We start from the raw sequence: 20,474 nt of genomic DNA on the forward strand, positions 1-20,474 counted from the left end.
GTCACATAACCCTTCAGAAAAATTAAAATTAAAATGTTGATTTGATGCTTGAGAAGAATTTCTTAATATCAGTATTTTTGTGATTTTTTAAAATGTTTTTTACATTGGATTCACTGATGAAGAGAAAGTTTAAAGTATGCACTATATTGTTTTAATGTGACAGATTCTTAAGGTACAGGTGGGCCAATGTGAGAACAAGGTTTTCACTGTGTGCTCTGCAGTGAAGTGTTCCCTGCTTTAATGTCAGTTGCTCCACTTTTACAGCCAGTGGAAAGTGTGCACTCGGGCCACGGATGAAGAGTGCAGGGCATGTGGGGGACTATTCTTGCAAAACCACGCTCAGCCAACTCATCTGGCAAACTCTGAGTGTCTTAACAGCCTTATGGAGATGAGCACTTTTAAAGCACTGTAGCACTTTCATATAGGCTTGGAGGCTATGCACATTAAAAGTCCCAAATGGTGCTCCGAGTCTTCAACAACATTTTCCACAGTAACAAAGAAATCTAGCCATCTCTAATAAAAGGTGCTTCTTAAGAGCGAAATGCCTTTGTTTTATGTTTTATCCTCCCCCAGGCTGTTATCTCACCATGTGTGCATTACAAGGAAATAAAGTGTCACTGAAGTTTACATGACACATGTTGTGAATCATGGCTGCAAGCAAAGACCTTTCATTAAATAGCAAATGGAAAATGGCTGATTTAAATCGTGCAGTCAGCATGCATGTAAGTCTACACTGGTGACAAACAGGGCCACCAGGGGAAGAGAGCTGACCAGATTGTTGAGGCGTTGGAAGACCCCTGAGAAGTGTTGAAGAGCAGATCTGCCTTCATTGCAGCTGGCGAGCAGACGTCTAGTCAGAACTCCAGCTAGCGCCTTCATTCTCCCTCTCTCTCTGTCTCGTTTGCCGTTCTGTCTCTCTTTCTGGTCCCTCCTGGGGAAAAGAATATTTCTCTCTTTGATTTCATTCTTGGCACCAAATACAGATCCTCTCTCCCATATGGGTAAACATCCTCACACAGAAAGAGAAAGGGCAAGTACAAAAAGAACCAAAAAGTTCAATATTAAGAAAAAAAGCTAGCTGACCATGAGCTTGTTTCCACCTGTGCATGGACATTTATGCATCCTGATGAATGTATTAGTGGTCATGACCCCCCACAGCTGGATGTTGTGACATCTGGACACACAGAGACTCATAGACCTCTGTAGAATAATGCACTGTCTGTGCAGAGTTTACATTGGCTACTGATATTACACGGGTTAATAAGAGGTATGAATTAAAAATCCATACACTACCTTTAAAAGTGTAGAGGCAATACAATGTCTTATACTCACCAAGGGTGCATTTATTACCATAAAAAATGGTAATGTTGTGAAATATTGTTATAATTGAAAATAATTAATTTCTGTTTTAATACTGTATGTTTTGAATTGGAATTTATTCATGAGAAGCAAAGCTGAATCTTCAGCAGCCAGTTTTTTTCAGTGTTACATGATCCTTCAGAAATCATTATAATCTGATGAAAATTATCATTATTATCACAGTCAAAAACAGTTTTTTTTTGGAAACAAATCTATTTTTCAAGATTATTTGATGAATAGAAAATAAAAAAATAGCTATATATACAGTGCAGACCAAAAGTTTGGACACACCTTCTCATTCAAAGAGTTTTCTTTATTTTCATGACTATGAAAATTGTAGATTCACACTGAAGGCATCAAAACTATGAATGAACACATGTGGAATTATATATGGAATTATATACATAACAAAAAAGTGTGAAACAACTGAAAATGTCAGTTCTTCAAAGTAGCCACCTTTTGCTTTGATTACTGCTTTGCACACTCTTGGCTTTCTCTTGATGAGCTTAGAGAGGTAGTCACCTGAAATGGTCTTCCAACAGTCTTGAAGGAGTTCCCCGAGAGATGCTTAGCACTTGTTGGCCCTTTTGCATTCTGTCTGTGGTCCAGCTCACCCCTAAACCATCTCGATTGGGTTCAGGTCCGGTGACTGTGGAGGCCAGGTCATCTGGCGCAGCACCCCATCACTCTCCTTCTTGCTCAAATAGCCCTTGATGCCTTCAGTGTGACTCTACAATGAAAATAAAGAAAACTCTTTGAATGAGAAGGTGTGTCCAAACGTTTGGTCTGTACTGTATATATATATATATATATATATATATATATATATATATATATATATATATATATACATTTTCTATTCATTAAATAATCTTGATAGATAGAAAAAGTAGAATATGTTTGTAACATTTTAAATGAACTTTGCTCAATTTAGTGGAAACTTTGCTAAATAAAACAATTCATTTCTTTCAAAAAGAAAGATGTTTTGGTTTCAAATGCAACCTGTGTCGTGCTCGTTTCCTCTCAAAGGTTTTTTTTTCCTATGAAATACTCTTAAAACTGTATATAACTAAAGACTACTGGATATTTTTATTTTTTTATAAAGTAATTTCTTGAGGTCTTCTAGAAAACAGGTAGCGTGAATATGTAGATTATGAGGAAAGAACAAACCACAGCAGATTAAAGAACAGAAACAGATAACCACAATAAAAATGAAAACTATAACCCTTGTGAAGACAGATGTGTAGTCAAACCAGTCTATACGCTGCCAGTGATGCTCACAGATATGAGGACAAGCCCAGATGGATGGCAGGTCAATGGGGGTGAAATGGACAGACTGAGAGGAAAGACGGAAAAGAAGAGTGAGGCATGGCTGGACGTTGAGAGAGAACGGATGAAGAAGACAAAGCAGAATCAGAGGGGCATCTGGTGAATTCCAGCGCTGGTCTGCAGTGTAGTGGGAGCAAGGCTTCAGCTGAAGTGTTTGTGGGGCCCCTGTGGTTTTTCAACCAATAAATCCACTGCATGTCTTTAATATGGGCAGAATGTGCAGGCAGAGGAGTGCTGAAGGATGTATGGCCATTACTCAGCGGCCCACATCTGAAGAAAAGAGCTTGGCCCGGGACGGCGCAGTCAACTCCCTCCTCTTCCTCAGACTACGAGCAGACGGTCACAGCTCTGCTGAGGTGTCAAAAGGAATGGATCTCCTGAAGCTCAGGCCACTGAACTACAGTATAGCCTAAATGACGGCCAGTGTAGTGTTTTTTTTTCTGAGTGGGGCAAAAAACGAGGGTGAGAGCATATCTGTATTAATATAAGTATAGCTGAATCTGTTGACTTTGTTTATTCAGATTTGTTATGTTCATATATGAAACAATAGTTAGTTTCAATTCCTGAACAGCAAGAATTTTTCCCATTGCAGTTTTGGGTAGAGTGCAGTGTATGGAAATAAACACAAAAAATAAAGCACAAATTTATATCTTAAGGAAGCGCCAAAACAGCAAGACACAGAAATATTAATAAAATCCTACTTTAAGCTAAGGTTTTTAAAGCTTCTGAAACTCATTGGAAGTTATGTTTTAGTATGATATAGTATAATATACATATGCAATATTATAAAACATTATAGTTTATGGCAAAAGGGGGTGCTACTACCAGTTTGCTATGGAAGAATGCCATCCTTGAAGCTTGTATAAAACTGAGATTTTAGATTTTTTAAAACTGAAGTACGTTGGCAGTTTTAAATTGTTACACCAGAAGATGGTGACAACTGGTCATTTTTGAGTGGATCATAAACAGTTCTGATTCTTAATGAGCGAGTCACTGAATAATTTACTCAACCTATTTGAATTCAGCAAATTCGACACTGATCCTTCGGAAACAATGCTTGGAAATGGCTGATCATGGTTTGATTTTGTTTGGATGTTAAATGTTTTTATTTACAAAAAGATAAAAGTAATTTTTTAGTTTATTTTACTGCACTATAAAAGAACTAAAACTCTCATGTGCTGTTGATCAGAAATATCAGCACAGCTGTCTTTACCTGAAGCTGAATCATAGTCATGCTGATGTCAGTAAATTTGACTAATATGCTGGAAGTTATTACTGTTTTCCGGGTCATGACAGACAGGTTGTGTTCTGTTATCTGCTTCTCATCATTACAACATTTCTGCTAGTCACAGTTAAACAAAATCATCTTCCCTTGACCCGTTTATTTTTCCTCTCATCTCTGCTGGTACCTCAGCTGGTGCTAGCTACACAGAGGTCAAAGGTTTCGTTTTCAAGGAACACACTGATATAATGTAGGCCATGCCTTGAATGCAAAATAATTTATTTGGGATAAGAGTTTTTATTAAATGCATAAATATAACGCAGTAGCTCTCTGCCTTTTTAACTCCAAGAACCCTTACTGTCCACAACAAAATTCAAATAATTGCAAAACTTATTATAATTTAATTATCCATTTAAAACAACTAAACTGTACAATTTCATAAGTTTATGGGTAAATTAATTTAAGAAATATCTTGATTTTTAGTTGTTTTAGCTGATTTTAAAGCCTTTTTTTTAAGCTTTTAGGTCCCCTTTATGGCCCCGGTTATGAAGCACTGATAGATGTACAGGATCTTTTATGCACCATTGACAGTCCAATCATACAATAGCCTATGTATGTTTTACATTTATTTTCTTTCTGATAGTAATTTTTACCCTGCTGTTCATGTTTACATTCTCTTAGGAGGTAAAGGTGTCTCTTGAGAGATTAGCGCCATCTTCTGTTCAAGATTATTTTACCATTCTCCCTAAAACTTACGCGTGTAACTTGACGTCTTGAGTATACAGTAAACAACAGCACACCAATGTATAGATGTTGTAATGGGACTCGTACTACAAGACGTCTGTCTTTGATATGAATAAGGGGATAGAACTGAACGGGCATTGAATCCAGACGTTCTCATGCAGTTTATTTGAGGATTCTTCTCTGTTTATATTCAGGTTGCTAAGATGAAACCAGCTCTCACGTGGCTGCATATTAGTCTGATGAACTCCAGTGATTATTGTATTCAAGCAAATCCATGTTTGGCTAGTGCATTTGTTTTGTGTTCAGATTCGAGGCCAGTGTTTTCAAGGATACGCTGAAATACAGTATCATCACGGGCGGACACAGTTGTAGGCAACACTGACGATCTTCAGTGTAATCACAACAGAAAACAGATTTATGATTTTATGAACAAACTTAGAATATTTGAACTTGCTATGATCATATGATGTCTCTGACATTCTCTGTCTCTCGTCTCCCAAGTGAAGCATGAAGAAAACATTTTTGGACACAGTGCTGATTGCCATCATAACTCTCTGCGTCTGAGATGCTGCTCCTGGCTCAGGCTCAGCTTCAGTCTGTTTGTAGCTCCATATGTCACTACTCTGCCTGGAGATTTGTGGGCCATCATCAAGTCCTGCTTCCAAGACGCTTGCGAGGAGTGGCCTCAACGACTTTGCATTTCTTCTTGCGTTTTTTCAGCCCAGCTTTCACTTTACTTTTTTCTGGGCTCATCAGCTGTTCAGAGAGACCAGTAATCGAGCTCTTTCATGTGGTTGGGATCTTTTCACAATCCAAACTCTTACCATTTGTTTGTGTCTTTTGCTGCCATCTTTCCCACTCCTGACTACGACAGATTTAAATGCTCTCTGGGACCTCACACGCAAATGAAATAACATGGCGGCGACGGCAACCATGGATGCAATTATCCTCTTCTTCAGCCTTCCAGTCTTCATATCGCTCTCATCAGCTAATATTAGTGAAAATGAGATAACAGAGTGAAAGAAGGAGGGCTAATGAAGATTATACTTGGTTGTTTTGTGTCTATGGACCACAATTGTTACTCCATTAGCCCAGTCTAGTCTTACATGATCATTCAGAAATCATTCTAATATAGGCCTACTGATTTTGCGTTCAAGAAACATTTTCTTCTTACCCTATTATCAGTGTTGAAAACAGTTGTGCTGACTAATATTTTGTGGAAATTGTGACACTTTTTTTTTTCAATAGTCTTTGACAAATAGAAAATTCGAAAGAACAGCATTTTTTAAAATTTGATTTTTGCATTGTCTTTACCGACACATTTGATCCTTGCTATTTCTTACAAGTTTTTTACTAACCCCATATCATTTCAAATGGTAGTATATAAATAATTATTATAATGTTTATTCTATTAAATTATTTATGTCTCTCTATCGACCATAATATAAAATGCTGAACACCCCTGTCTTAGAATATTATCACCTGCAAAATATTAAAATGATGTGAAAATGCCATATAAAATATAGTTTTTAGATTACTTATATCTTTTGGTTATATATAAACTCTTGTTGTCTTGGACTAACTAATTTTAAAACATATGTAATTCCTGATAGAGACCACTCGCACTAACTTTTCCTAAATCACAAAAAATATTTGCAGGCTGCAGTGTGCCAAAATTGCAGTCGAGTTTGTCTACAAATTTTATGTGCATGTTCGTAGCATAAATAATGTGTTGATGTCAAAAATGACAGCAAATCCCACACACAGCTTTTCATTTCTCACACAGTCTTTTTCAGTGATGAGACTGTAAAAAATGGTGAGCCAAAACCAGACCATATTGAAGAATAACAAAAACATAAATTACTGAATCATGGAAGAGACACAGAGCTGTTCAAATCCCTTGACGGGATCGTCTTTGAGCTTTATAGAGAGTGATTTATATAGCATTATAGACATTACTTTGGTAGGGCAGGATAGTTCTCTCACAGTGTCAATTCATGATTCACCAAGGACAATATGATATCTAGAGACTAGTCAGTCTAAATAAGCACTCTTATGGAAAAGATGCAGACACAGACTCTCTTGAACATTTTTCAGAAAACATGTGGGACACAGAAAGAAGCTTACTAGCTCTTCTCTAAAACATCATTAATCGTGATGGTGCCAGACACAGATATTTGGGTAAGACACAAGAACGGCCTGACGTAGCTGGGCGAATATTGGGGCTGATCAGGGATTTTGACCAATAAAGCAAAGATAATTTTTCAGAGAACACAGACATCCACATAAAAGATTCATTTCAGAAGGCCATACATGAGAGACACATGCATGTGTGCAGGCGTGCATGTTTGTGGGTGGCTACATTACTCTTGGTTGTCATTTTTCTCCAGGCTCAAAAAAAAAGTCCCCTTTCCTGTCGTTGCAAATAAATTCCTTATTCCACAGATGAAAGTGTTCTCTTACCACTGCACTTTGCGGCGAGACTATAGCACACTAAATGGCGGAGCAACTTAAGCTTGTGGCCATCAGGCATACCGAATCAAGAAAGAGAGTACCCCTGCACATAAAGCAAGACATGATTTTCATAGACGATATCTAATATTACAAGCCACTGAACTATATTATCTGTGAACTGATATCATAATAATATTTTTGTGTGTTATCCTTAGACATTAAAATGATAATAATATATATTTGGTATTAGTGTCTATGTGTAGGATATTGCCTTGGTGGAAAGTGTTTAACTATGACTTAAACACCAAATTGGTTATTTGTCATAGAAGCTTGAAACCATTAATGAGAAACGTTCACAGAGCTTTTGCATGAATCACTGCACAGCTTCAGTCTATGTCTGGCCTCTAGCGGAGGAAACCAAATAACACATCGTTTTGCAGCAAGGCCAAATTTTGAGGTGAAATATTTGTATAAATTTATTCTAATATATATAGGCTACGTTGTCAGATATTTATTGGGGTTTATAAATTTTTAAATAGACACTCCACCATATATATTATATATTTGCATATATAATATTTTAACGAAAGTCAACTTGGTTATAAATCCGTTTCAAAATGGTACCTGCCTTTGGAGATGATTTCAGGCACAAACACAGACGCCTATAAGGGTCCTTCAGCGCCTCTGCATTGTTAAGACGAAACTCGCGACGCTGCTCGAGTTGCCGGGGAGCGTCTGTTGTACTTACAGAAAATATCATCTAAAACGCTGAAATCCAACTGTATCATACAAATATATCTTTCAAAGCTTTGAAAGTAAAGGTAAGACGTTACCATCAAAAGAGTGACCAGTGTTCTGCATCCATGAAAGCCACGACGGGCTGAAGCTAGCGGCTAACGTTCACAGTCCGCTAACTTGGAAAATTTAATAGCACGCGATTGAAGTATGATTCTCTAACAGCGCTTTTGTGTGTATATGTTTACGTGTGTGTTATGTGATGGCTGATGGCTCATTTCTTCTGTTGTGCCGCTAATAGAGCTCAAGGGATGTGCTGCTGGTCAGCAGTCTGACCGTCCGGCCAAGAAAAAAGAATCGAGTTTGCTATTTAGTTAGACCTAAAAGCTTTTTTAGATTGTGCCGAGTTACGTTAAGTGTGCTACAGAAATGTCGTTCTCTTTCTGTTGTATTGTGGATGAGTGGTAATTAAAGTATATCTGAATTGACGTTTTGGGAAAATTGAGGTTCGTCCCAGGCAGATGGGGGTTTCTGAGTCTTCATTTGGGATAACTGATAGACCTTTGTTTGCTCTCTGGACCATAAAGTAAGTTTAGATTTTGACTAGTTTTAGAAAAACAAAATCTGATTGTTTCTGACCAATGTATATAGTGTATCATTGAAAATACCTTAGAGTAAATATGATTTATTTCCATGCATTATGTAGGTAATTATTATTTTGTTATTGTTTTTGTCATTTGAGCAAAATAAGTATTTTTTTGGCTTTATCTTTACAGATGCCATCAGTGACCACTGGCGAAAATGCTGTTCACTCCTCCAGTCCTGATTTGGCCGCTGCGCCATCTGAAGCCCTCAAGCAAGTCCTTGGTGTAATTGATAAGAAGGTCCGCAACATGGAAAAGAAAAAGGTAAGTCACTGCTAATGTGTAATCAATCTTGACCCTATTAACTTACTTAATACACCAGTCTTGGGAATATTGTGCACAGTTTAATACATGTAATTCTGAAGAAAAGTTTTGTTTTTATATCTCACCAGTGCTTCACTGGAAATCTTGCCAGTACTTGATCCAGTAATTAGGGCTGCACAATAAATCAAAGTTCTGATCACGATTACAATTATTGGTGCCACAATTACGTAATTGTTCAAAGTGGAAATAAATCGTTCATAGTCCTCATGTTATTGTGTGCATAAGATGCATTTTTTTCTTTGTACGTGTTATCTAAGGGGTTTTTCCCATTATTTTAGTTTAAGTATAACATTTGAGGCTTAATACTAAAGAGCACAAAGTTTTCAGTTAGTGTTTTCTTCTTATTATCATATAAAAATGTCATACAGTTGCGTCAAACAATGGTATAAACATCATTCAATGTAAATTGTGATAATTGTAATTAATAATCACAATTATAATTTCACGGGAATAATTGACAATTAAGATTTTTGTCATAATCCTGCAGCCCTACCAGTAATGTAATACAGATTAGCATAAAATCAATGAATTCTTTTGGTGATAACCGCAAATAAGGATTTATTTAATGGATATTGAGTTTATTAAATATAATTTGAGTTTTATAAAAGTGGTTATTGTAGGCCAGTTGATCACCACAATCAACTAAAGTAACTGGCTCCATTTATAGCATGAAATGGCCACGATGGATCAAGTCCCATCTAATCCATTTTTCCCCTCATCATTAAATATCCTATTTCACTTGGATATTTATCATCTTCATTTTTCTTCTTAATACTTTGTAGATGATGTCACATTAGACATGGCAGTAATGCAATTAAAATTAGGACATGGATTCATTTTTTTTTTTTTTTTTTTTTAGAGTTTACATTATTTTATTTTAGCAAAGTTTAATGAACGCTTCTTAAAAAAAAAAAAAAAAAAGGAAATGACTGATGTGTTTTAGTTTTCTATGAGTATAAGCCAGAAATAGAGTGTGAAAGTGGACTGCTCAGTGGTATAATTTGTGTCAGCTTGACATAAAGATGCTTGCATCTGATGAATTATCTGTAATTTACATTTTAATCTGCATGGCACTCCTGGCCATTAACATAAGCAAACTTTCTGTTAAGAGCAAGCTGGATGACTACCAGACAAGGAAGAACAAAGGAGAACATCTCAACCAGGATCAGCTGGTATGTGCACTATACTCTATTCAATTCTAGTCTTTTGTGCTCACATATACAGCTCTGTTCCTTTATTTATTAAATACATATGCTTCTTTGTTTCAAATGTGTAGGAGGCTTTATCTAAAGCTCCAGAGGTGGCACACAACTTGGACTTTGCCCGTGAGTTGCAGAAGAACTTCCTGGCTTTAAATGTGGAGGTATGTGTGTGTTTGTGATTTGAAGTTTACCTAACATGACCCTGTTTTGTACTTGGCACCCAGCATTAGTTTCATCTCAGCATCTATATTCACTTATTAACTAGTCTAAAACTGTTAATGCAATGCAGTATTTATTTCCTCTCAAAGCGATAATGCTGTGGGACAGCACCTTGCCTCTGTGTGTTTTGCTGAGTTTATATAAAATGTTTTGATTGCTTGCATGTAGATCCAGAAAACGGTGAAAAAGGTGGCACGACGGGAGCAGCTGAAGAGGGAGGAAGTGGAGCGCAAGCGACTGAAAGCAGTGCTGGAGGTGCAATACCTGCTGGAGCAGTTGGGGGAGGAAGGCGTGAGGCAGGACCTGACTCAGTCCAGTGGGGACGCCCCCGTACTCACTGAGTCAGAGCTATCGGGCCTGGATGAGTTCTATAAGCTAATTGGGCCTGAGCGGGACTCTAGTGTAAGGTGAGGACCGTTCATTTATCCTGTTCAGTTCATTTGAGTTTGGAGATTTTGCATTTTTCAATATCTTTATCAAAATGCTTTTTGATTCCAGGTTGGCCGAGCAGTTTGAGGAAGCATCCATGCATTTGTGGGAGCTTTTGGAAGGAAGGGATAAAGCCGTGGCTGGAACCACATGTAAGGAATGTTTTCCCCCAGACTTTACAGTTAAGCCTTACAATTGGAACTGAAATATTTACTTTTTAAACCGTGATTATATATATATATATATATATATATATATATATATATATATATATATATATATATATATATATATATACAATTTTATACATCTAAAAAATGTATAAATAAAAATAAATTGGATTTTTTTTTTTTTTTTTTTTTTTTTTTTTTACCAATAAGAATACCAATATTATTAAACAGAACTATAACTTTTTTTTTTTTTTTACTCCAGTCATGTACATTATTAACATTTCAATTGAGTGATGTACATTTTAGGCTAGTGGGACTTGCATGACATTAAATGTCTCTGCTTTATTTTGAACAAAATCCAAAAGTGTTTAAAAAATTGAGTCGGTTGTGAACGTTTCCTCCTGAACTATTCATAGCTTGAGTGACTCTGATTCTTGGTAACGCAAGAGTGAGTTTGAGATAGTTTCATGAAAGTTAAGAACCTGTTTAAGATTCTTTTGTTTTGTTTGAGTCACTGCTTTTCGTCTTTTTTAAAAAAATTTATCAGATTCATTTTTTAAATTGCATTTAACATTTGTCAGAACGGTTTTGAGCAATGCTGACTGTATGATCAAACCAATATTTGCTCTCCAGTGAGTCTGAATACCAATTGGTCCAACCCTTGCTTGGCCTCTCTATGAATAGTGGCACATGCCATGGCTTTTGAAAACTGTGCTCTGTCTCAGCCCCATGAGGGGCAGCAATGCTTGGTGCTGACTTGTGACCCACGTCAGCAGCTGGGCAGGCAGCCAGTGGTCTACACAAAGCCTCTCTGCTCGAGGTTTTAATGATGGACAGGGCCTGTCTGCGTAGTCCTACAGAGAGGATGGGAATCATGATAGGATCAAATTTTGCAGACTCAGCCAATGAGACCTTGTTTGCTGATATTGTTGTAGTTTTTGTTGGCTAAATTGAAGTTACCTGCAGTGAAGAAAAATGCATTTTGAGTCCAGATGATGTGGTTATAATCTGCCAACAGACTAACTGGGGCTTGCTAAACTTTGACCCCTTAAGTTAACCTGTTTTTATTTGTGTGTCTTGAACAGACAAAGCCCTTAAGGAAAGCTTGGACAAGATGCTGCTAAGTGGGTACTTTGATCGTGCTCAAACATATGAGAATGGAGTGTGTGAAGAGGAAACGGGAGCCGCAGCAGCAGAGTCATCAGAGAGCGAGGAACGCCCTGCTGAGCCAGGTAAAAACAAAGACATCAAATTTCAGAGCAAAGAAATGCTTCCTCGCACAGCTGACTGCTCACATCACTGTTCTTGTCTTTTCACAGAGGGAACCACTCAAGAATACACAGAAACTATTGAGGTTGAAGCGACAGAGGTGTGAATTTATATTACCACACTTTAGGGATTTTCACATTTATAAACGTTAATTCTGAGTCATTCTATACACCAGGTAAAGGAATCCTGGGTTATCTTTATAGACCGTAAAAAAGACAGACTACGTGTCTCCTATTCCTTCCACTAAAGAAAAGTGAAGTCAAATCATCTCAGAATGGCAGCTGCAATCTTGAGTAAATTGTGTCATTTGGAGCCTGAGTCTGCGCAGTAGAGATGCATTTGGAGCCCGATTCGGTGCAGTAGAGTCCTGAGGTGAAGCCACAGTATCATCGACTCTGACCCTCACTCCCTCAGACCCAGTCAATCATAATGACCAATAATGAACAATTTAACCTATATCAGCGTGATGATAACTACCTTAAATTAGCAAAATCATTTTTCGGAAAAATGTATTGGAAGCATAATTATTTATTTTGACTCGAGTCCCATTCATTTACATGGAGAGGGCGGGGTTTATGACCTGTAATGCATCCAGCCACCAGGGGGCGATCAAAGAGCCCAAAGTTTCACTTTTCAGGATGTGAGGCACACCCAGGGGGGCAGGGTTTCATATTTTTTTTGAAGCAACCCTGGGCGCCGCCATTGGCTAGCGGACCCCCACCTGCTGTTAGCATTCCATTGACTCCCATTCATTTTGGCGTCACTTTGACAGCGAATAACTTTACATCTGAGGCGTTTAAAGACTCCATTTGTCCATTAATTATTTCTAAAGGAACACGAAAATGTGTAAAAGGCTCCATTACCTTGTATCTTACATTATGGTCCTGTAGAAGCAGTTTTTGTAGAAAAAATAAATAAATAGGCTAACGATTGCATAACCAGCAACTCTGTCACACATTAGAGAAATTACCGTATGGAGAGGAGGAGAAGCTTGCAGACCATCTTTTACTGTCTATGAGGCAATCGGAGGGACGTGGAGGCATAAAGTCAAGGACGATAATTAATCAGAATACTTACCAAATTTGCTCCTGTTCACGCTCTCCTTATCTGCAAGATTCAGTGGGTGATTCAGATTTCTCTTGGCACAGCGATTAGAAGACTTACAGGTTGCTCAAGTGACATCTACGTCATCCAGCTCAGTTTGAGTCTGCACAGTACGCCCGACCCCCAGGAAGCACGTGCTTCCAATTGACCCCATTTTTCTCCGTTGAATCCAATGGGGTCGCTGTGTCCGTTTCTTTTACTGTCTATGGGCAAACCTGGCTATCTTGCTTCGTTTTGTTTTTACACCGCAATTTTTATTGCCTTAAGTTTAGCCGATTCATCAAACTTTTATTTTGACAGCGCATGGGGCTTTCATTTTGACAGAGCTGAGAATGCTAGTGTCTGCTGCCAAGCATCTAGCTGAAACATTCTTACACAAGTTTGGCAAAAGCTATGCTAACAATGCTTGCGAGCTGGGTTTCATAACCATAGGTAAAAAGCAGTGCTAACCCGAATTACAAGTGTGAAACATTCCTCTACCTAGTGTTTAAAAATAGTTTTTAACCGATGTTACGCACAGTGTGAAAAGCCCTGTATTATGTACATGCTTTAAAAATAAATAGTGTGTAATATAACTTTGTTTGTTTGCTGTTTTTTATTGTATTTGCTATACTTGTATTTTTTTTATTGTTTTTGCAATGAAAACAGACCAAGAATCTGACATGGCATTAAATAGATATACATGATTTATGTAAATCCTTATTTTGTGGAAAGCAAGAAAACATTCTCCAAGCTACACAACTGCAGTCATATGTTCTTAATGACCAACACTTATTTATTCTTCTAGTTTGTAAACAGACAGTTCATTCCAGAAACCACCTACAGCAGCGAAAAAGAACAAGGAGCAGAGTGGAACACAAGTTCTCAGGTATAGTAGACCTCAAAGAAATTCGTCAAAGAAAGCATCAGAATTGTTAGCAACTTTCGGCCAAATGGTGTTTACACTGATCATTGCTTTTTTTAGGCAGTAAGTGCCCTCCAGCAACCACAGCAGCCACCTTCAGCCATGAGCCCGGCTCTGGTCAGCTCAGAACCACACACACTGAACGCCGTCCTCCCACCCCCTGCAAGCGATCCCGTGGTCCGAAAGCAGGCAGTCCAAGATCTCATGGCTCAAATGCAGGGTACCTTCAACTTCATGCAGGTAAACTGCAGAATTTAGAATTCATAATACTTCAAGGGTTGCAGTGGTCTTTTCTAACTCCTATGTAATGTGACACAGGACTCCATGCTGGAGTTTGAGGGTCCGCCTCTAGATCCTGCTATCGTGTCTGCGCAGCCCATGAAACCTGTGCAGATGGGCTGTCCACCAGGTTGGTAAAATTCTTATATATTCGCCCTTATGGTGTCTCACATTGGAAGGGCTTGATTTTATTTTAAAAAAATTTTTTTTTTCACTTATGCATAATAACACACTAAACCTTACCTTAAACATAAAGTAAGTACATGTAATTAATATTACTCAGTACTTAAACGTACAATTAGACTGCAACAAGGACACTTTAAGTGTAACCGCATTTATTAATATTTGGAATTAGTCTTAGTTTTTATATCATAGTTTAGGTTGTTGATATTTTTGGGCTTTTGGTACTTTTTTAAAGCAATTTTAGTACTTCCATCTTGTTTCAGCTAGGCTGTCTGCACAATACATTTTTAAAAACAAGTTTTAAGGTCTATTTGCTCTCCCAAATGATCGGGTGGTGTGGCCCGATTGAAGGCAAAATAAATCCTCTATTGTGTGTGGTGTCATTACGATTATTTAACTGTTCCCAATCGAGTCAGTGTCCCGAACTCCAATTATAAAATATCAAACATGTTAGCAGAAACTTGGCAGCAACCAAAGCAGAGTACTGAGATAGAACACAACCCATGGCTAAAAATCATTGAAACTGTCATGTCTATGGTATCCCATGGTTTTAAAATTGAAAATCGATTGAAAATCGTCTGGTGTGTGGCCAGCATGTTAGAATTTAGGAGTAACTATCGTTTTTTTTTTTTTTTTCTCTATGTATACTACTACATTTCCTGCCAGTAGAATCCTAAAATGTTACGCTTTCAATGTTTTTTTTTTTTTGCTCACACAGAATCTCGACTACCCCAACACAATGTTCTTTCTGTGCAGCCTGAACCCACGCAAGTACGTACAATTAGCAGAAACATGCTTTTAAGTGGTTTCTGTCTGAAACGGCATTACTGAAATGGCTTTCATAAATCTCTCCTTGGCCTTCCAGGTCCCGATGGTCTCCGCTCAAAAGGAGACCTACTCCTCCACACCCCCTCTCTATCAGCCCCCTCACAACTCTGAACCCCGACCACAGACAGACTCCATTGACCCCCTGCAGGTAATGACGAACACCGCAGCCGTTACGCAGTTGTGTGTACACTTTGGCTTAGATATGTGAGTGATGTAGGATATACACCCTAGGTCTCCATGCCCCTGTCGTCTGAACAGACCCCCACCCCTTCCTCTCAGCCCCAGGTGTTTCAGCCTGTCTCCAAACCCCTTCACAGTGGCATCAACGTTAACGCAGCTCCATTCCAGTCCATGCAAGCGGTAGGCCTCAACCTGTCTACCCCACCCTCTCCAAACTCACCCCCTCAGAGTTTGTCTCTCCATTCTGCTTCTGTTTGGTTTTTCATGTTGTGTAAGGGGCCGTTCACAAAGAACACACTTTTGCATTACATTACACGTTGGTTTTCTCTGTAAACAAGTGTCTGACACGTTTGATTGTTCTGCTCATGTCTTGCAGCTTTTGCAGTTGTCTCACACGTGATGCATTGTTCTAAAAAAAAATCTGTAAAAAAAATACAACTTTAAACCTTAGGCTTATTTCTTTCCACTGCCCCACATCTAGTGTTTTTACATGCCAGAACGCATTCTGCGTGAATGGCCCTTGACAGGCTTGTTTTTTTTTTTTTAAGGATGTGAAACTTTTGAGTTTATCGTGTTCAAGCCTGTTGTATATCATTTGTGGATGAGGTGTTACTGTCAGTCAGTGAACATTCGAAAAATGTTTTCTGAAGTATGTTTAGTAAAGCGTCGACTAGTGCACCAAAACAGTCTTTGAATTTTTATCTTAGTATAAAATCTATTGGTCTATCCTTTATCTCCTTTTAAATGTCTAATCATTTATTTACCATATTTTTTTCAAACCTGTTTGTGCCATGAAAACAGCCTTAGAGGCTGGCATGTGGCATGATACGACCAAATATAGATGAACTGTTTTCTCTCCTCCACTAGGTATTCAATATGAATGCTCCAGTTCCTCCAACCAATGAGATGGACTCTCAAAAGATTTCCAGTCAGTATCAGGGTAGCTACGGTCAAGGCTTCAGTGCACAAGGCACGCTTCCAGCTGAGCAGCAGGAAATGCCTCAAGAAGCCCTCCAGTCAGGTAAAAGAATGGCTGCTACATTCATGCCATTTAATAGTTTTAAAGGGATACACCACCCCAAAATGAAAATGTTGTCAATCACTTTACCCCAATGTTGTTCCAGACCCGTAAAAACTTTTTTCCTCATCGGAACACAAAAGATATTTTGGATGAAAACCAGGAGGCTTGTGAATGTCCCATAGACTGCCAAGTAAAATATACTGTTAAAGTCCAGAAAAGTATGAAAAGCATCGTCAGAAAAGTCCATCTGCCATCAGTGGTTCAACCGTAACGTTATGAAGCGGTGACAATACTTTTTGTATGCGAAGAAAACAAAAATAACGATTTAATTCAACAATTTGCTTCCTTTGTGTCTCTCCATATCAGCGTAGCACCATTTGAGAACATGAGCTGTACACAGGCAGCTTACAAGGATGCGCATTTTTCTTTCAAATCAAAGCATAAATATACGTCAAATTTATCCTTGAGGCATTGCTGACTCAGAAGAGTGTAAGCTGCCTGTATTCTCCAAAATTCATGACAAACTTCATTTTGGGGTGGAGTATCCCTTTAAAAGTGTAAACTACTATAACTAATTGGTTCATAAAAAAATGCTTGTTTCTTTGTAGTTGGCCCTTTCCATGCTCAAGACCAAGGTATTCCATCTGCAGGGGGACACCAGGCTGCATCTCAGCAGCCCTCGGGGCAGGGCACAGGGTTTGGGCGACCAGGACAGTCCTTTTACAGCAACAGAGCAATGCCACGAGGTGGACCCAGAAATCCCAGAGGGGCTTTGAACGGCTACCGTGGACAATCAAATGGATTTAGAGGTGAGAAAGGACAGGCTAGTCTGAAATTCAATGTAAAATAAAAATAGGGTGAAATCACACCCTTATGTTTATTTATTTTTTTATTTTATTTTTTTAACCATTTAGGTGGATACGATGGATCGTACCGTGCTCCATTCCCCAACACTTCAAACACCGGATACGGTCAAACTCAGTTCAGCACTCCGCGAGATTATTCCAACAACACCTACCAACGGGTAACTTCAAGAAAACAAACACCATACAGATTTGTGGAGACTTGAGAAGTCATGTATGCGTTACCATAATAGAGTATGTTTTAAAGTCCTGTGTTTTTTCTTTTTTTTCTTTTTTTTTCAGGATGGATATCAGCAAAGCTTCAAGCGAGGAGCTACCCAGGGACCTCGAGGTTGCTCTCGAGGTAATGCTCAAGCGATGCGATCCTAAAATCTTTGGGAAGACTTGTTTCTTTTTGGCCACTTTGAACATTCAGTTATTGAGAATGGTTCCCCCAGCCTATATTTTTACTCCTATCAGTGGTTTTGTTTTGATGTTTTTTTTTATTTTTTATTTTTTTTGGCTTATTGATTAAAGTAAGCCTGCTTTGATAGTTTTAATATACTAATGTGTTTTACAGAGACACAATGGAGAGCTGAAACTGTCAGTGTTGTGATTTTTCAGCCAGTTCGTTTAAAACAAATATTCCTGTAAACTTGAAAGATTTTCATTAATTTATTTTTATTATAAAATAAAATGCAAAAAGATAACGGCCACTGTTGGTTTCAAACCATAGGAGTGTTTTTGATATTTTGTTGGCCTGACCCTCCCCACTTCCCATACTTGGTCTTTGCCTGTGTATAGGGTACTGAAGGCATTAATTGTTTGTTTTTGTTGTTTTGTGTTTTTTTTTTTTTTTTTTTTTGTTCACCCCATTTCATTTAAAGAGGTTTTTTTTTCAGCGGTCCTGCCCTTTGTATGCTCATGTCACTCCTTGAGAGAATGTTTCAATAAAAATGTGTTGCATTACCTGCTTGTCTGCTGCTGCTTTCTTTTTGCTCTCCATGCTCGAATCCTCTCACCTGTCCTGTGACCCTTTGTCTATTAAAGTGTTGGAGGTTGACTTTGTTTCCTTTAGTCTTCTCAAGGGGAGGCAGGTGATTGGTCCGCTTATCGGTCCGTTTTTCTCTGCTGTTTGCTTTTCTGCCTCTTGCGTCATGTACTATATCCTGCTTTCAAACAAGATTAAGAGTTTCCTTCAATTGGGTGCGAAGCATTGATGCAACAAAATGGCCCTAAGGTTGCTCCATGATCTACGATGCTGTTCCAAATCAATCCATAGCCAATGCACTGCTTTTCCTGCTTCTCTCAAGCCAAAAAATAGCAAAAAATTAACAAAAAATGTCTGTCATGCCAAACCTGTATTTATTACCAGATTGACACTGCTTTATGTACAATTGAAGTCAGCTTTGACCATGATAAAAATACAAAGTTTATTATAAAATTTGTATAAACCTTTTTACTGTCACTTTTGATTCTTACTGGTTTCATACACTTTTACTGTATAAAAACGAGTTGCAAGAACATCTGGCAAAATATTTCCTTTTGTTGTCAGAAAAAAAGTTATGGGTTTGGAATAATGTGAGGGTGATTGTGGCAAATTGCCGTGGCAAAAAAATACATTTATATATATTTTGGGGTAGAATATGCTTTTAAATAATCTATTGTGACATGGACATTAGAAGCTATTATGTAGGTTTTACATAATTTAAGGAAAGCTATAAAAATAAATCTGATACTCTGTCATGTGATTATTTCAGAGAGTCCTGTTGAGAATACTTATGTTGCTACTGACGTTAGCTTTAATTGCTGCTTAAAATTGTTGAATTTAATTTAATTTGCAGTCCAAATTGATCTCCATAATGTCATTTCACTTTTTCATAGTTAAGAACAGCCAGACTGCTACACGTTTCACTACAGACCAACTGTGACCGTATTTAAATGCTATAAATATATATGAAGCTGATCTGATGTTGTAGTTTAGGGATTGATGGTTTGCATTTAACATTTGTGGTTTTTAGATACATAATGTACATACGTCATGAGTGTTTTATGAAAACAATACCATTTGAAAAGTGTGGAAAGAGCTCTATGTTATTGGCCCTAAAACATCATGGAATGTGTCCAGACTATTTAACTCCACATTGATTTTCTGATGTATTTGGCTTTCAGGACGAGGGGGATTGTATCGGTCCAGCAGAGGAATGGGTCCCATGGCTGCCCAACAGATCAGCTAAACCCAGTCCTTTAGCCATTATCAGCACTGTTCCACCCTTTTATCTGCTCCTCCCATTTGGACTCTCAAACACGAGCCATGCCACTCCAGACCATGTAGTTAGATGACCGCATCTTAGCAAGTAAGGACAAAACCAATGGATTTGGGAAAAACACTGTATCAATGAGATGATAGCACTCCCAGTACTGTAATTGCTCAGAGCTCTCAAAGCTTTCTCTCAATCATATGCTATTGCACAGCCTTTACACAGTTGAGACAGAACACGTGCCTTTGATTATGGGTGTCTGGATTTTAATTGAGCTTGGTGGAATGACGACTTGGTAGCTGGAAACAGCCGCTAGATCATTAATGTGAAGTACACCGTATACCAAAGGCACTTAGTTTTTGGCCAAACGAACTGTTAAGTGAATGTGAAAAATTTACTTGTACTTACTGTATTGTAACATGATTTTTCTCTTTTTTTTTTTTTTTGGCTCAGCCAAATGGTTTACAGGAAATGCATTGTACTGTATGTGGCTGAATGACTGCTTCATTGTATTTCTTCCAATCAATGTTGATTAGAATTAATGCTAACTAATAAATGATTTTTGAAGGACAAGACACTTTAAAAGTTATTCATACACATTAGGTATGATATAAGAGCAGAGAGGATCTTTTTTGAAGCCATAATGGCCTTTGCACATTTAATATCTTAAACTCTTAAAGCACACTTGTGCATTTAATATCTTAAAGCACAGTTGCTGCAGCACAGGGGTTTTTTTTCTCAATGTTTTGTGACTGGTTAAGTATAACAGGAA

The 20,474-nt window shown here is 38.0% G+C and overlaps 1 protein-coding gene across 4 annotated transcripts; it reads left to right on the forward strand.

The window, feature by feature from the left end:
• The first annotated feature begins 7,761 nt into the window (after positions 1 to 7,761).
• On the forward strand, positions 7,762 to 20,275 carry LOC127961659 (caprin-1-like). 4 transcript variants are annotated; one of them, XM_052560871.1, is made up of 19 exons: positions 7,762 to 7,929; positions 8,620 to 8,751; positions 9,921 to 9,983; positions 10,088 to 10,174; positions 10,401 to 10,639; positions 10,731 to 10,813; positions 11,917 to 12,063; positions 12,151 to 12,200; positions 13,992 to 14,072; positions 14,169 to 14,348; positions 14,427 to 14,517; positions 15,289 to 15,341; positions 15,436 to 15,546; positions 15,630 to 15,758; positions 16,446 to 16,599; positions 17,208 to 17,408; positions 17,514 to 17,623; positions 17,745 to 17,805; positions 19,614 to 20,275. In XM_052560871.1, the coding sequence occupies exons 2-19, from the start codon at positions 8,620 to 8,622 to the stop codon at positions 19,676 to 19,678; spliced, it is 2,037 nt and encodes a 678-aa protein (XP_052416831.1). In that variant the 5' UTR covers positions 7,762 to 7,929; the 3' UTR covers positions 19,679 to 20,275. The 4 variants fall into 4 exon arrangements, with proteins under 4 accessions (XP_052416831.1, XP_052416832.1, XP_052416833.1 ...); XM_052560872.1 differs by having other exon boundaries at positions 17,250 to 17,408; XM_052560873.1 differs by having other exon boundaries at positions 15,678 to 15,758.
• Positions 20,276 to 20,474: the final 199 nt, after the last annotated feature.

The sequence above is a fragment of the Carassius gibelio genome, chromosome B7 (assembly GCF_023724105.1).
Source record: "Carassius gibelio isolate Cgi1373 ecotype wild population from Czech Republic chromosome B7, carGib1.2-hapl.c, whole genome shotgun sequence".
NCBI classification, from domain to species: domain Eukaryota; kingdom Metazoa; phylum Chordata; class Actinopteri; order Cypriniformes; family Cyprinidae; genus Carassius; species Carassius gibelio.